Genomic DNA, 17,497 nt, shown 5'->3' with positions numbered 1-17,497 from the left:
GTGGTTCTCAGGAAACATTATAGTGTTACTGTGACTCCATGACATGATGATTTTAATAACGTTCCCTGAACGTACTTCAGCAATCAGTTCTTCCAGTTGAAGCTGGGTCAGTTTTCTCTTTATGTCTTTTCCTTGTTCTGTGTGTCAGGACCCGGTTACGAACCTGGGTCTCCAGAGTGAGAAACAGTCACTTAACCAACTGAGCCACGAATAGTCAGCAGAACCCAGAAGATGAGGCAGACACAGCAGTACTTAAGACGGTGTATTTAATAAAGTAAAAAGGAGAAGTCCTTCAATACAAAAAATGGCAAATCCAAAAGGTGGTAGGAATAGCACAAAAAAAGCCTCAAGAGATACTCGAAAACAAAAACAGAATTCCACAAGAGCATCCACCGGAATCGACAAGAATACACAGAACACTAGGGCTGGGTGCTAACATACAAACACAGAGCACAGAACTGAGGGAAACTAAGGGTTTAAATACAATCAGGGTAAACGAGGCACAGGTGCAAATAATAATGGGGAACGAGGGAAAAAACATAAGGTCAAAAAGCACAATGGGGGCATCTAGTGACCAAAACCCGGAACAACCCTGGCCAAATCCTGACACTGTGAGTCTCTGTTCATCCTTTCTGTATTTTTTCCACTGCATGGAGCATAGGGTCACATAATTCCTTGTGTGATGTTGAAGTCAGTCCCACCACATCCTCCGACCTGCTTCTTACTGGTTGGGGCAAAGCTTCTGTCACCGAGTTTCGGAACAGAATCGTCATCAGTGGGTCTCCCTCTGGATCCCGTTCTGTTTCCTGCCTCCATCGTTTCAGCTGACCATGTAGATACGCAGCCGGATTCTCTGACTCCCCCAGTGGTTTTCCTTTTAGCGACTTTGGGACAATCCTTGTTGGGCACTCTGCACTTAGGGCCTGCCAGAATCCAGGACGGTATGTATCAAAGTCCATTCCATCCCCCAGTGAATCCCATACTGCCGCTGTCAGGCCACTGGCACGCAGTACATTTTTCATTTCTACCGGTCCCACTACTCTCTCCAACAGTGACTTTAGATCCCCCACAGCCAGTAGTTTCCCCATAGTTGTGCTTCAAAGGTTCAAATCCATTTTCCAGCTCCGTCGTCCAGGTCCTGTGATCCACATGGGACATAGTGCCCTTGTGTCCCTTTTACCCTAATTGGACGTTGTGCACCATATCTTCCAGGTTCTTTTTATTTCACCTTTATTTAACCAGGTAGGCCAGTTGAGAACAAGTTCTCATTTACAACTGCAACCTGGCCAAGATAAAGCAAAGCAGTGCGACAAAACCAACAACACAGAGTTACACATAAACAAACGTACAGTCAATAACCCAATAGAAAAGAAACATAGAAAAATCTATGTACAGTGTGTGCAAATGTAGAAGAGTAGGGAGGTAAGGCAATAAATAGGCCATAGAGGTGAAATACTTACAATTTAGCACTAATACTGGAGTGAAATGTGCAGATGATGATGTGCAAGTAGAGATACTGGGGTGCAAAAGACCAAGAGGGTAAGTAATAATATGGGGATGAGGTAGTTGGGTGTGCTATTTACAGATTGGCTGTGTACAGGTACAGTGATTGCTAAGCTTCTCTGACAGCTGATGCTTAAAGTTAGAGAGGGAGATATAGGACTCCAGCTCCAGATATTTTTGAAATTCGTTCCAGTCATTGTCAGCATAGAACTGGAAGGAAAGGCGGCCAATGGAAGTTTTGGCTTTGGGGATGACCAGTGCAATATAACTGCTGGAGCGCGTGTTACGGGTGGGTGTTGCTATGGTGACCAGTGAGCTGAGATAAGGCAGGGCTTTACCGAGCCAAGACTTATAGATGACCTGGAACCAGTGGGTTTGGTGACTGATATGTAGTGAGGGCTATCCAATGAGAGCATACAGGTCGCAGTGGTGGGTGGTATATGGGGCTTTGGTGACAAAACAGATGGCACTGTGATAGACTACATGCTGAGTAGAGTGTTGGGGGCTATTTTCTAAATGACATCGCCGAAGTCAAGGATCGGTAGGATAGTCAGTTTTACGAGGCTATGTTTGGCAGCATGAGTGAAGGAGGCTTTGTTGTGAAATAGGAAGCCACTTCTAGATTACATTTTGGATTAGAGATGCTTAATGTGAGTCTGGAAGGAGAGTTTACAATCTAACCAGACACCTAGGTATTTGTAGTTGTCCACATATTCTAGGTCAGAACCGTCCAGAGTAGTGATGCTAGTCGGGCAGGAGGGTGCGGGCAGCGATCGGTTGGGGAGCATGTACTAAGGTTTACTAGCATTTAAAAGCAGATGGAGGCCACGGAAGGAGTGTTGTATGGTGTTGAAGCTTGTTTAGAGGTTTGTTAGCACAGTGTCCAAAGAAGGGCCAGATGTATACAGAATGGTGTCATCTGAGTAGAGGTGGATCAGAGAATCACCAGCAGCAAGAGCGACATCATTGATATATACCGAGAAAAGAGTCGGCCTGAGAATTGAACCCTGTGGCACCCGCATAGAGACTGCCAGAGGTCCGTACAACAGGCCCTCCGATTTGACACACTGAAGTCTATCTGAGAAGTAGTTGGGTGAACCAGGTGAGGTATTCATTTGAGAAGCCAAGGCGAGTACGCCGATAAGAATGCGTTGACTGACAGAGTCGAAAACCTTGGCCAGGTCAATAAAGACGGCTGCACAGTACTATCTTTTGTCAATGGCGGTTATGATAACGTTTAGGACCTTGAGCGTGGCTGAGGTGCACCCTTGACCAGCTTGGAAACCAGATTGCACAGTGGAAAAGGTACGGTGGGTTTCAAAATGATTGGTGATCTGTTTGTCAACTTGGCTTTCGAAGATTTTAGAAAGGCAGGGCAGGATGGATATAGGTCTGTAACAGTTTGGGTCTAGAGTGTCTCCCTTTTGAAGAGGAGGATGACCGCTGCAGATTTCCAATCTTTGGGGATCTCAGACGATACCAAAGAGAGGTTGAACAGGCTAGTAATAGAGGTTGCAACAATGTTGGCAGATCATTTTAGAAAGAGAGGGTCCAGATTATCTAGCCCAGCTGATTTATAGAGATCCAGATTTTGCAGCTCTTTCAGAACATCAGCTGTCTGGATTTGGGTGAAAGAGAAGCGGGGGTGGGGGGCTTTGGCAAGTTGCTGCAGGGGGTGCTGAGATGTTGGCCGGGGCAGAAGTAGCCAGGTGGAAAGCATGGCCAGCTGTAGAAAAATGCTTTTTGAAATGATCGATTATCGTAGATTTATCGGTGGTGACAGTGTTCCCTATCCTCAGTGGGCAGCTGGGAGGAGGTGCTCTTATTCTCCATTAACTTTACAGTGACCCCAAACTTTTTGAACTTAGTGCTGCAGGATGCACATTTCTGTTTTAACTCTTGAAACTCCCCATCCCGGATCCGGGATCGTGACTAAAGCCTCAGGCTCATTAGCATAACGCAACGTTAACGATTTCTGAAAATCGCAAATAAAATTAAAATAATGCGTTTGCTCTCAAGCTTAGCCTTTTCTTAACAACACTGTCATCTCAGATTTTCAAAATATGCTTTTGAACCATAGAAATGGACTAATTTGTGTAAGAGTATGCAAAGCTAGCATAGCATTTTGTGTAGCATGTAGCACGCAACATTTTCACAAAAGCCAGATAACCAAATAAACAAAATCATTTACCTTTGAAGAGCTTCTGATGTTTTCAATGAGGAGGCTCTCAGTCACATACCAAATGCGCAGTGTTTCCTGAAAGCGTCTGTGTGTAGGAGAAATCGTTCCGTTTTCTACATTGCGCCTGGCTACTGAAACGAACCGAAAATGCAGTCACCTACAACGTAAAACTTTTTCCGGATTAACTACATAATATCGACGAAACATGGCAAACGTTGTTTGGAATCAGTCCTCAAGGTGTTTTTTCACATATCTCTTCATTGACATGCAGTTAGCTTGCTTTCCTCTCTGTATTCCTTGGAAAAATACTGGCAGGTGACTTTTTTGCGCACCAATTTCGGCGCAGGACACCGGGCGGACACGTGGTAAATGTGGTCTGTTATGGTCAATCTTCCAATGATCTGCCTACAAATACGTCACAATGCTGCAGACACCTTGGGGAAACGACAGAGAGGGTTGATTCATTCGTCTTGCGTTCACAGCCATATAAGGAGATCATGACAAACAGAGCCTCAAAAATCCTTGTCATTTCCTGGATGCCATCTCATCTTGGTTTTGCCTGAAGCTCACGTTAAAGGGCACGCACAGAGAAGATCTTTGTATTTCTGGACACGTCAGAGTGTTTTCTTTCGAACAGTAGCAATTATATGCATAGTCGAGCATCTTTTTGTGACAAAATATCTTGTTTAAAAAACGTTTTTCATCCAAAAATGAAATTGCGCCCCTAGAGTTCCAAGAAGTTAAAAAGCTAGCCTTAGCTTTCCTAACTGACAGATTATATTGGTTCCTGACTTCCCTGAAAGTTGCATATGTGGCTATTCGATGCTAATGCAGAACGCCACAGGATGTTTTTGTGCTGGCAGTCAAGTCTGGGGTGAACCAAGGGTTATATATCTGTTCTTAGCTCTACATTTTTTGAATTGGGCATGCTTATTTAATATGGAGAGGAAAGCACTTTTGGAGAGCAACCAGGCATCCTCTACTGATGGGATGAGGTCAATATCCTTCCAGGATACCCGGGCCAGGTTGATTAGAAAGGCTTGCTTGCTGAAGTGTTTTAGGGAGCGTTTGACAGTGATGAGGGGTGGTTGTTTGACCGCGGACCCATTACGCACTCAGGCAATGAGGCAGTTATCGCTGAGATCCTGGTTGAAGACAGCAGAGGTGTATTTAGAGGGAAAGTTGGTGAGGATGATATCTGTTAATGAATCTTCTTCGGGATCGGTGTCCCTTCCATGGGACGGTTGGGCTAATGTAGGCTTATGCGATTAGCATGATGTTGTAAGTAACAGGAACATTTCCCAGCACATTTGGGCAGTCTTGATACAACATTTTAAACAGAAATTAAATGGTTCATTGGATCAGTCTAAAGCTTTGCACATACACCTATACCATCTAGTGGCTAAAATCTAAATTGTACCTGGGCTGGAATAATACATTATGGCCTTTCTCTTGCATTTCAAAGATGATGGTACTAGATTACATAAACAATTTACATGTGTTTGCTTGTCGAAATGTTATGATTTACATACATGATCAAGGCTCAAGCAAAACAAGCACACACACATTATCTTGATTTACTCCAGACAGGGCCTGACTGCTGAACTGACGTAGAGGCAACAGATTGCAGTAAATTCAGTAATTCAGTAAAACAAATCTGAAGTTGTTTATGTAAATGCTCTGAAACTATCTGTCTGAGCCTAATCTGCTTCTGAAACTATATGTCTGAGCCTTTTAATCTGCTTCTGATTGACAGGTGCCATCTTGGTTGCCATGTGACAGTGCAGATGTGGATGAATGGTATGACTGTCCAAGTGCCCCAATAGTTGAGGGACGCTGTGGGATCTAAAGGCAGCCAGTGATCCTTCATGCAACCTGCTGCCCCTCGCACCTATTGTACCAAGTCTATAATAATAATCAAACATCCCCAGGAACATATCACTCAGGAACACTTCACTACCCTTTGCCCTATCAATCAACTAGCTTGAAGTAGGTTCGGTTGTAGAATCAGTTGTATCAATTACATGTTAACGGTACATAGCATTAAAAAGAAAATACTGCTAGCAGCGGGCCATTGCCTGAAGTAGCATGCCTTTAGAAGTCATTTCTGTAATTGGAAATAGTAAGTTAAGTGTTACAAATCATTGTTTGTAGCGCCGTAACAAGGCATCCAGCCTGCTGGCTTCATAATGTTTTCTTGTTTTGATGTTAACCTGCCCTGGAACTGCAGATGGAAATGAGCTGCTAGCTAAATCTGATACAACACATATTTTCTCAAGTGTACTGAGACTAATGCTTCTGATGTACATGATCCTTGCTCAGTAAACTCAATAAATAAACTCAATAAATAAATAAAAGGAAACATTATGCCTAGGACCCTGGCACTGAGAAGGCATGGGAAAACATACTCAGAGATTCAGAGATGTTTAGGGCTGACTTGATTTATTATCAGTGGTGCCATCAACATAAGCTCGTACAGGGGGGAAGAGGTGCAAATCCCCCCCCCCACTCACACACACACACACATACACACTCAGGCACACACACACACACACACGTTGATATGAAGGTTAACGCTACATATGATTATTGTTCAAAGTTACAGTTCTAGGATAAAACGTACATAAAAACAAACAATTATGTGGTAAAAGTGGTACAGTATATGTTATTATGTGATTAAGACCGTTATATCAATGCGTCTAAATGAGATCTATACATGAGGCTTCATTTTGCAAATGAAAAATGGCACTGAACTGTGCAAAAACAAAACAAACATTTTAACTCACTATATGCAATGTGATTTACGTTGATCATTTTTCTTTAGCGTGTCGTGGAAATTTCCTCTATTTACCAAATCATGAGAGCAAACCACACAAGTCAGAGTTAGTTATCAAAGTCCATCTTTAATTACAGTGCCTTGCGAAAGTATTCGGCCCCCTTGAACTTTGCGACCTTTTGCCACATTTCAGGCTTCAAACATAAAGATATAAAACTGTATTTTTTTGTGAAGAATCAACAACAAGTGGGACACGATCATGAAGTGGAACGACATTTTTTTGATATTTCAAACTTTTTTAACAAATCAAAAACTGAAAAATTGGGCGTGCAAAATTATTCAGCCCCTTTACTTTCAGTGCAGCAAACTCTCTCCAGAAGTTCAGTGAGGATCTCTGAATGATCCAATGTTGACCTAAATGACTAATGATGATAAATACAATCCACCTGTGTGTAATCAAGTCTCCGTATAAATGCACCTGCACTGTGATAGTCTCAGAGGTCCGTTAAAAGCGCAGAGAGCATCATGAAGAACAAGGAACACACCAGGCAGGTCCGAGATACTGTTGTGAAGAAGTTTAAAGCCGGATTTGGATACAAAAAGATTTCACAAGCTTTAAATATCCCAAGGAGCACTGTGCAAGCGATAATATTGAAATGGAAAGAATATCAGACCACTGCAAATCTACCAAGACCTGGCCGTCTCTCTAAACTTTCAGCTCATACAAGGAGAAGACTGATCAGAGATGCAGCCAAGAGGCCCATGATCACTCTGGATGAACTGCAGAGATCTACAGCTGAGGTGGGAGACTCTGTCCATAGGACAACAATCAGTCAAATTGCACAAATCTGGCCTTTATGGAAGAGTGGCAAGAAGAAAGCCATTTCTTAAAGATATCCATAAAAAGTGTCGTTTAAAATTTGCCACAAGCCACCTGGGAGACACACCAAACATGTGGAAGAAGGTGCTCTGGTCAGATGAAACCAAAATTGAACTTTTTGGCAACAATGCAAAACGTTATGTTTGGCGTAAAAGCAACACAGCTCATCACCCTGAACACACCATACCCACTGTCAAACATGGTGGTGGCAGCATCATGGTTTGGGCCTGCTTTTCTTCAGTAGGGACAGGGAAGATGGTTAAAATTGATGGGAAGATGGATGGAGCCAAATACAGGACCATTCTGGAAGAAAACCTGATGGAGTCTGCAAAAGATCTGAGACTGGGACGGAGATTTGTCTTCCAACTAGACAATGATCCAAAACATAAAGCAAAATCTACAATGGAATGGTTCAAAAATAAACATATCCAGGTGTTAGAATGGCCAAGTCAAAGTCCAGACCTGAATCCAATCGAGAATCTGTGGAACGAACTGAAAACTGCTGTTCACAAATGCTCTCCATCCAACCTCACTGAGCTCGAGCTGTTTTGCAAGGAGGAATGGGAAAAAATGTCAGTCTCTCGATGTGCAAAACTGATAGAGACATACCCCAAGCGACTCACAGCTGTAATCGCAGCAAAAGGTGGCGCTACAAAGTATTAACTTAAGGGGGCTGAATAATTTTGCACGCCCAATTTTTCAGTTTTTGATTTGTTGAAAAAGTTTGAAATATCCAATAAATGTCGTTCCACTTCATGATTGTTTCCCACTTGTTGTTGATTCTTCACAAAAAAATACAGTTTTATATCTTTATGTTTGAAGCCTGAAATGTGGCAAAAGGTCGCAAAGTTCAAGGGGGCTGAATACTTTCGCAAGGCACTGTATATGAGCTCTATCACAACCCTGTGACTCTCAGATCAATTCAGTGTCTATCAGTGAATTCTCTGAGAGTCCCTTCTACATTGCAACTGAGATCCTTTAATAGCAAAAGACACACATGATAAGACAGCATAGGCATAATTTATCGTTCAGCTATGCTCTCTTCTCAAACTCAGAACCATAAACAAATCCTCCATATCAACAGGCATATATCAAATCCATCCTATCTTGACAAGATCACAGAGACACAGTGACTGGCACACAGACATTGTGGAGCCAAGAGATACACGCTTGACCTCTCCCCTCTCTCCGGCCCAAGCAACTTAGTCTTGACATAGAACAGATACTGCAACCCTGCCACAGTATTATACAAAAATAACATTCTGATGAGAAGTAACTTTTACAAACATATGATGAATATAAAACATCTTACCTATGTTACCAACCAATTCTGATGATTCCCCAACAAGCGATAAAAGATAGAAGTAGGTGATTACTTATTAACCAGATGTTAACTATTCAGCAGGAATATGTGTTGCACACCATACAATCATGTTACATTATTTGGAACTCAGTTTGGATAATATTCCATCTCAGGTATTTATATTGTTACAATTATTCTGTATATTTATTTTGTTTGCAAAACAGAATCCAGGCCATGAAAACTTAAATAAATGTGTGTGTTTGCCCATATACAAGTTGTGCATCTTATACCTAATTTGCCTCAAATTTGGTTGTTTTTACTTTTTCACCGACAGATTATCACAACCCCATTAGGAAACACATACATCATAGTGATGTCAAGATGTCTGGTCCTTATTCATAATGCTTCTGTATAGAAAATGATTAAGGTTATGAATCCCAACTCAGTTGGAGGAAGTGCTCTGTCTGAGTGGTTTGAGTGCCTGCATTCAATCTGCACCATCCAACTGGGCAAAAACTGGTTGAATCAATGTTGTTTACACATAATTTCAACCAAAAAATGAAATGTGATGATGTTGAATCCATGTGTAAAAACAGATTGGATTTGCAAAAAGTCATCTATATAAGATAATTTCGAATTATTTTCACCCATTGTTTTACCTAAATCTAATGACATGGTGAAATGTTTTCTTGATTTCACGTTGAATTCACCTTAGATGACAACTCAACTTAAAGTTAATCAAAATTAGACGTTGAACTGATGTCTCTGCCCAGTGGGATCCTTCATTGACTTAATTTATAATTTCGCAAAAAATACACACAAAGAGGAGGGTGAAATAACCCAGGATGATCTACATTCTGACAGCCCATTACAAAACACCAAATGATGAGCATTAACAATCAGACAACTCCTCAACATGTGATCGCTTTGTGGCATTTTCTGTTGATTCCAACATTTTATTTTGCCACTGGAGGAGCTCTTTTTCGTTCCGTTTTGCATCTCAGTGGCCATTCTTGCTGTCACTTGAGTTGAAGTATTCTCTCACAGTATTTCTGACAGTTGCTTGCAGTTTTATTTTAATAGTGTGGCTGATTGCACATGCGGTTTTGTGGCTGATTGTGCTTGCAGTCTTTTGGCTGATTGTGCTTGCAGTCTTGTGGCTGATTGTGCTTGCAGTCTTGTGGCTGATTGTGCTTGCAGTGTTTTGGCTGATTGTGCTTGCAGTCTTGTGGCTGATTGTGCTTGCAGTTTTGGCATGAGTTTTAGATGATGTGTGGGAGAGAGGAGTGCACCCACCACCCAACTGTTCAGGGACCACTTCACCAAGGTGAATATCTGTTTTGGCCTTTGATCCTTTCTTGTTATTTGCAAATTGTCTGGTTGACACAAACTGCAGGACCAGTGGAGTGTTTTGACCATAGGACACTGTCCGGGGTATGTGGAGCTACACACTTTGGGCCAGCAGTTCCACATTTTCCTGATGTTCTCTCCCTGTGTCAGATACCAGAGAGACTCCACACTGTTCCACAGATTGATCAGACTGTTTTTTTCACCAGCATTCTGTTAGAGGAGGTGTAAAATGTCATTTTCGTCCCCTTTACCTCTTCCTTCTTGACAGACAGATGTTTTTATTTCTCAGCTGTATGCGTGCAATGGATGTTTCTTTGGTCTGTCCTTTTGACTCTGACAACTTGAACACTTTATCCTTCTGGCTCTGGTGCGCCTGCTCCCCTCTCCAATCAGAGAGAATCCTTTCACTGTCTGGTTGAGAGACAGGGCTTTGAATATACTCACCTTTTAAACTACAGAGGCTTTGGGTGAGCATCTGGTGGTCTTCTCTATTCTGAATGCTAATATAATGGCAATGCTTCTAGTCTCCCTTTCTCTCATCAGACCAATTATACCCGTCCAGATCCTTGGGTGCCTGAGCAACTGCCACTGGGAATGTCATGCTCCAATCTTTTGGGAATTTCTTTGTGGTGTCTGGAGTGAGAGGGTGTAACCGTGCCGACATGCCGAACAGGAAGGGGAGGGAGTTGGGCTCGTTGGGAGAGGACACAGAGTCGGTGCAGAAGGCGAAGGCGCTGTCTTTGGAGTTCAGAGAGGAGGTAGATGGAGAGGTGCCTGTGGAGGATAGGCTGGAGAAACTGGACCTGTTGGACACGGCCAGCCTCTGGGCAAGGTGCCAGAACCTTGAGGCTACATGAGGGGACCTCCAGAAGGCATACCTAGACTTGCTGCCACCTACCCTGGGGCTGCTGTCCCACTTTAGTAGCCCCTTAGTGTGGGATTTGTGTGTGTGTTGGGAGTGGTCTGCATGGCCACACATCACTGCTGCATCGCAGCTGGACTGGCGGGCAACAAGAGTGTAGAGCTGGCTGTGGGCCCCCAACCTGGGGGAGCTTAGACACACAATGGGCTCTGAGGAGCAGTAGGCTGAGCAAAAACCTTGTGCCCCCATCAGGGAGCAGATAGACCTACTGGAGAGAGAAGACATTAAGTCTAGATTCCCACAGCTATAAGCACTGTCCTCAGTCACATGTTGCTTTTTCAAGGAGTCAACCTCATTCAGAAGCCCCAAAATCTCTTTCAAGACCAGTTTCTCCAATGGCAGGAAAAAGGTTCCCTGCTAGGAGAGTGAAGTCCTTCTTGCTTCTCTCAGTCCCAATAATCAGACGAGTCGACCTGCTGGTAAGACTCCACTGAAAGAAACAACACAAAAAGATCCAAATGAGAGCACATGGTTACCATGAAAATGCTAAAATAGTGTATAAACACTTATCTAATATAGATCTCTGCAGTTCCTTGTTCCTTCTTTGGCTCAGTAAAAATGCACTCAATATCAAAAATGGCTGGGGTGTTTTCAATGAGATGTTGAACGAGAGCTGCAACCTGCATGGGGGACATGAAAACCTAATTGAGGCAGAAACCCTTAACAAATAGGAAGCACAGGAGATGAACGTACACTGTCTGCTCATGGATGATAATTATATTTTTCGCTAGCTAAAACACCAGTCATTACTGGGGTGCAATGAAAAATACTTTCAATTCAATATATTATTCCAATTTACACAGAAACAACTTTGATATGTTGATGTGTTTAGAACTCTTGAGGACTGTTTTTTTTTCTTGGTGATGTTTCTCAGCAACACAAATGTCAAATACTAGATCAATGTGCTGACGTTTAATTGGCATAATAATTGTGTAGGCCAAATTGTGTTGTAGACAGCAATGTACCACGTAGACTGTTTTGGTCCTCTGCAAATTAAACTTAACAGGTAATAATTGTTTTTCTCAAAAAGGTAAGGGTCAAAATGATCGACATGTATAAATATCCTTATAAATAAAGTAGTCAAAAGTGTAGTATTTGGTCCCATATTCCTAGCACGCATTGAGTACATCAAGCTTGTGACTCTACAAACTTGTTGGATGGATTTGCAGTTTGTTTTGGTTGTGTTTAAGATTATTTTGTGCCCAATAGAAATTAATACTAAATAATGCATTGTGTAATTTTGGAGTCACTGTTATTGTAAATAAGAACATAATACATTTCCAAACACTTCTACATTCATTTGGATGCTACCATGACTACAGATAATCCTGAATTAATCATGAATAATGAAGAGTGAGGAAATTGCAGAGCGTTAAAGATCATACCACCAAGACATGCTTACCTCCCCTGTTATTGGTAATAGGATGCATTCTTGCATTTGTGTGTTTCATTGAAGCCTTAATACAATATTATATCTTTGACTATATTTATCAAATAGAATAATAGTTAACATGCTCACTCTCATATTATTTTTCAGAGGTCGTCGGGTGCTGGATCCTTATAGTCCATAGGGAAAGACATGTTCAGCACACAATAGTACTCTATGGATATTTTAATACACCATAATCATCTTCATTCATTTATTTCTCTGTGTACAAAATACAGAGAAAAAAATAATTAATTAATTATTGAAGATGATTTATGGTACTTATATATACTGTATATCTAGTGATGCACCGATACATCATTTTGGCCGATACCGATATGCAATATTTTCCTTGCCCAAAAAAACAATATTGATACCGATAACTGATATTTAAAATTTTAGCGGCCTTTTAAGCATTCTAGTACAGTTAAATAGTTAACACACACATGGACGCAGCGCTCTAAGGCACTGCATCTCAGTTCAGGAGGTGTCACTACAGTCCCTGATACGAATCCAGGCTGTATCACATCCGGCCGTGATTGGGAGTCCCATAGGGCGGCGCACAAATTGGCCCAGCGTCATCTGGGTTTGGCCGTGGTAGGCCGTCATTGTAAATAAGAATTTGTTCTTAACTGACTTGCCTAGTTAAATAAAGGTTACACACACACACACACACACACACACACACACACACACACACACACACACACACACACACACACACACACACACACACACACACACACACACACACACACACACACACACACAGACCAAAAAGTTATTTTGTTGGCATTTACGTATGTCCCCATTACCAGTAAATCATAATCAAAATCAGTATTTATTTCTCTTAATTGCTGTGCTGTTTTGTTGTTCATTTGTAGTTAAATAGTTAACACACACATGGACGCAGCGCCTAAGGCACTGCATCTCAGTTCAGGAGGTGTCACTACAGTCCCTGAATTCCAGGCTGTATCCCCAGCGTCATCTGGGTTTGGCCGTGGTAGGCCGTCATTGTAAATAAGAATTTGTTCTTAACTGACTTGCCTAGTTAAATAAAGGTTACACACACACACACACACACACACACACACACACACACACACACACACACACACACACACACACACACACACACACACACACACACACACACACACACACACACACACACACACACACACACACACACACACAGACCAAAAAGTTATTTTGTTGGCATTTACGTATGTCCCCATTACCAGTAAATCATAATCAAAATCTATTTATTTCTCTTAATTGCTATGCTGTTTTGTTGTTCATTTGTTCAGTCGTTTCATTCTCAACCAGGACTTCATCACACATGTCAGGCAGTGATGTTTCAGCTTTGTCTGTCCGTGGCCTCTCTTGCTCGGTGCGCACTGTCACTTTTCGTTTCCATCTTGTCCTGCTGTGGTAGAATGGCCAGATGGAATCCACTCCTCAGTAAAAGGCACATGACAGACCACTTGGAGTTTGCCAAAAGGCACCTAAAGACTCTCAAACCATGAGATTCTCTGGTCTGATGAAACCAAGATTGAACTCTTTGGCCTGAATGCTAAGCGTCACGTCTGGAGGAAACCTGGCACCATCCCTACGGCATGGTGGGGATGTTTTTCAGTGGCAGGGACTGCAAGACTAGTTAGGATCGAGGGTAAGATGAACAGAGCAAAGATAGAGAGATCCTTGATGAAAACATGCTCCAGAGCGCTCAGGACTTCAGACCGGGGTGAAGGTTCACCTTCCAACAGGACACTGACCCTAAGCACCCAGCCAAGAGAACACAGGAGTGGCTTTGGGACATGTCTCTGAATGTCCTTGAGTGGTCCAGCCAGAGCCGGGGCTTGAACACAATCTAACATTTCTGGAAAGACCTGAAAATAGCTGTGAGCAACACACCCCATCCAACCTGACAGAGCTTGAGAGGATCTGCAGAGAAGAATGGGAGAAACTCCACAAATACAGCTGTGCCAAGCTTATAGCGTCATACCCAAGAAGGCTCTATGCTGTAATCGCTGCAAAAGGTGCTTCAACAAAGTACTGAGTAAAGGGTCTGAATACTTATGTAAATTTAATATTTAGTCATTATGGGGTATTGTGTGCAGATTGATGAAGGAGAAAAAGGTTTGATGAGAGAGAAAAGAAGTTTGAGAACCACTCATTTAGACAACAGTTCTTAAAAAACTTTTTTTTTTTTTTTAAATTCGCCTAAAATGACATACCCAAATCTAACTGCCTCTAGCTCAGGCCCTGAAGCAAGGATATGTATATTCTTGGTACCATTTGAAAGGAAACACTTCGCTGTTTGTGGAAATGTGAAAGGAATGTAGGAGAATATAAAACAATAGATAGTGTAGAAGATAATACAAAGAAAAAACAAACATTATTTTGTATTTTCTTGTACCATCATCGTTGAAATGCAAGAGAAAGGCCATAATGTATTTTTCCAGCCCAAGTGCAATTTAGATTTTGGCCACCAGATGGCAGCAGTGTATGTGCAAAGTTTTAGACTGATCCAATGAACCACTGCATTTCTGTTCACAATGTGCCTAATTTAGGCCTCCCGGGTGGCGCAGTGGTCTATGGCTGTGCCACCAGAGACTCAGGGTTCGAGTCCAGGCTCTGTCGCAGCCGGCCGCGACCGGGAGGTCCATGGGGCGAAGCACAATTGGCCTAGCGTCGTCCGGGTTAGGGAGGGTTTGGCCGGTAGGGATATCTTTGTCTCATCGCGCACTAGCGACTCCTGTGGCGGGCCGGGCACAGTGCGCGCTAACCAGGCCGCCAGGTGCACGGTGTTTCCTCCTTGGTGCGGCTGGCTTCCGGGTTGGATGCGCGCTGTGTTAAGAAGCAGTGCGGCTTGTTTGGTTTGTGTTTCGGAGTACGCATGGCTTTTGACCTTCGTCTCTCCCGAGCCCGTATGGGAGTTGTAGCAATGAGACAAGATAGTAACTACGAACAATTGGATACCACTAAATTGGGGAGAAAAAGGGGGGTAAAATGAAAAATATCTATATTTTTTTAAAGTGCCTAATTTGTTTATTAAAATAACTTTTCATGTTCAAAATTGTGCACTCACCTCAAACAATAGCATGGTATTATTTAATTGTAGTATCTACTGTAAAATGGACAGTGCAGTTAGATTAACAGGAATGTAAGCTTTCTGCCAATATCAGATATGTCTATGTCCTGGGAAATGTTCTTGATACTTTCAACCTCATGCTAGCCGCATTAGCCTACAACTGTCCCATGGAAGGGCCACCGATCCCGGATAAGTATTAATTGAGACACAAGGCCTTACCAAATTTTTCTCTTCCCCCCATGGGAAAATGTGTAGAATTGTAGGAAGACACTGTTGCTGGCCGTATTCAAGTTTTTTTTTTTCAATCCATTTGGCACATTCTTTAGATGTAAGTGGTATATTATTAAACCTCGAAGTACAAAATTCTAAACTGATAACGCTCCCTATTTTATGTTCAGAACCTTCACACATCTTTCACCCCTGCAAAATAAAAGTTTTCTGTGAAATACCATGAGAATATTACATTTAAGCCATTCAGTAGACACTATTTCGCAGCGACTTACAAATACTGCATTCATCTTAAAATAGATAGGTGAGACAACAACATAACACAATCATCTCATGTACATTTTCTCTCAACAAAGTATTTGCCTGACAAATCAGTGCGTGTGGATAAAAGAGGTGCCGGGGGCACCATGAGAGGTATATTTTGTTTAGTCACTAATAAGTCATGTAATGATAGGCTCACCATTTAGTTACTTTAACTATCATTTAATCCAATAGCAAAAAATACAATAACTGTTATTTTTTCCTGAATAGAAAGAATAGTAGATGGTAAATATCATTTCCATGCAGTATTTGACTATAATACATTTTATTTAAAAAAAATTCAGCAGTATTGTTAACAAATTACAAGAAAATCACATCAAAAGTCAAGTGAATACTTAGATGATCTGTTTGGATTTTTGTGCTTTGAGTTGTGAAAATGTACCACATACTTATGAAAATTGCAACAAAATTATTGAAAAAATGAGGTAGTCACATGGAATGGATTTCAATTAACAGATGTGTCTTTTTAAAAGTTAATTTGTGGAATTTCTTTCCTTCTTAATGCGTTTGAGCCAAGTTGCTGTGTTGTGACAAGGTAGGGGGGTTTATAGAAGATAGCCCTATTTGGTAAAAGACAGAGTCCATATTATGGCAAGAATAGCTCAAATAAGCAAAGAGAAAGGACAGTCCATCATTACTTTAAGACACGAAGGTCAGTCAATCCAGAAAATGTCAAGAACTTTCCCAAAAACCATCAAGCGCTCTCATGAGTGTCATGTCTTGTTATGTCTGTTCCTGTCCTTTCTCTTCACTCTGTCTCTCTCTGCTGGTCTTTTTAGGTTACCTTCTCTGTCTCTCATTCTTCAGCTGTTCTACATCTCCCCTAACTAGCTCATTCACTCTTTCACACCTGTTCTCTCTTCCCCCTCTGATTAGGTCTCTATTTCTCTCTCTGTTCCTGCTACTTTCAGTGTCTGATTCTTGTTTGTGTTTTTGATGCCAGAAGCAAGCTGTCGTCTCGTTTGCTTCCACCTTGTCCTATCCTGTCGGAGTCTGCCTGGCAGGTGCATCCTGCACTATACTACGTTCTTTTTGTTCCATTGTCAACGTTGGAAGAGGATTTATGCCATTCCTGTTTTTCATTAAAGAACTCTGTTTTCTGTTAAAACCGCTTTTGGGTCTTCACTCAAGTACATAACAGAAGAATCAGACCAAGAATGGACCCAGCGGCTCCGGACCCTTTTCACTCCGCCGTCGAGATCCAGGGAGCGATGCTAGGCAGACACGAGGAGGAATTGTCTGCTGCTCGACATGCCGTTGAGACCCTGGCCGTCCAAGTCTCCGACCTCACAAGACAGGTTCACCAACTCCACCTCGATCCACCGCCCACTTCCAGGGTTTCCGAGTCTCCGGAGCCCAGGATCAACAACCCGCCCTGTTACTCTGGGGAGCCCACTGAGTGCCGCTCATTCCTCACTCAGTGTGATGTGGTGTTCTCTCTCCAGCCCAACACTTACTCCAGGAGCGCAGCCCGCATCGCCTACGTCATTTCTCTCCTTACCGGACGGG

At 42.3% G+C, this 17,497-nt stretch overlaps 1 protein-coding gene across 3 annotated transcripts in view; it reads right to left on the bottom strand.

The window, feature by feature from the left end:
* Nucleotides 1-8,179: 8,179 nt before the first annotated feature.
* The window catches only part of arhgap20b (Rho GTPase activating protein 20b), a 29,368-nt gene continuing 20,050 nt past the window's right edge, over nucleotides 8,180-17,497 (bottom strand). For 2 of the 3 annotated variants that reach the window (XM_064978009.1, XM_064978013.1), the window contains one exon: nucleotides 8,180-11,346. In XM_064978009.1, the coding sequence (XP_064834081.1) occupies nucleotides 11,303-11,346 (44 nt within the window). In that variant the 3' untranslated portion in view covers nucleotides 8,180-11,302. Of the gene's footprint in view, nucleotides 11,347-11,366; nucleotides 11,537-17,497 lie in introns of those variants that run through there. The other variant, XM_064978011.1, reaches the window with a different exon arrangement.

This window comes from Oncorhynchus masou, chromosome 11 (assembly GCF_036934945.1).
Source record: "Oncorhynchus masou masou isolate Uvic2021 chromosome 11, UVic_Omas_1.1, whole genome shotgun sequence".
Lineage (NCBI taxonomy): Eukaryota > Metazoa > Chordata > Actinopteri > Salmoniformes > Salmonidae > Oncorhynchus > Oncorhynchus masou.
This window is presented reverse-complemented; position numbering and strand designations above follow the sequence as displayed.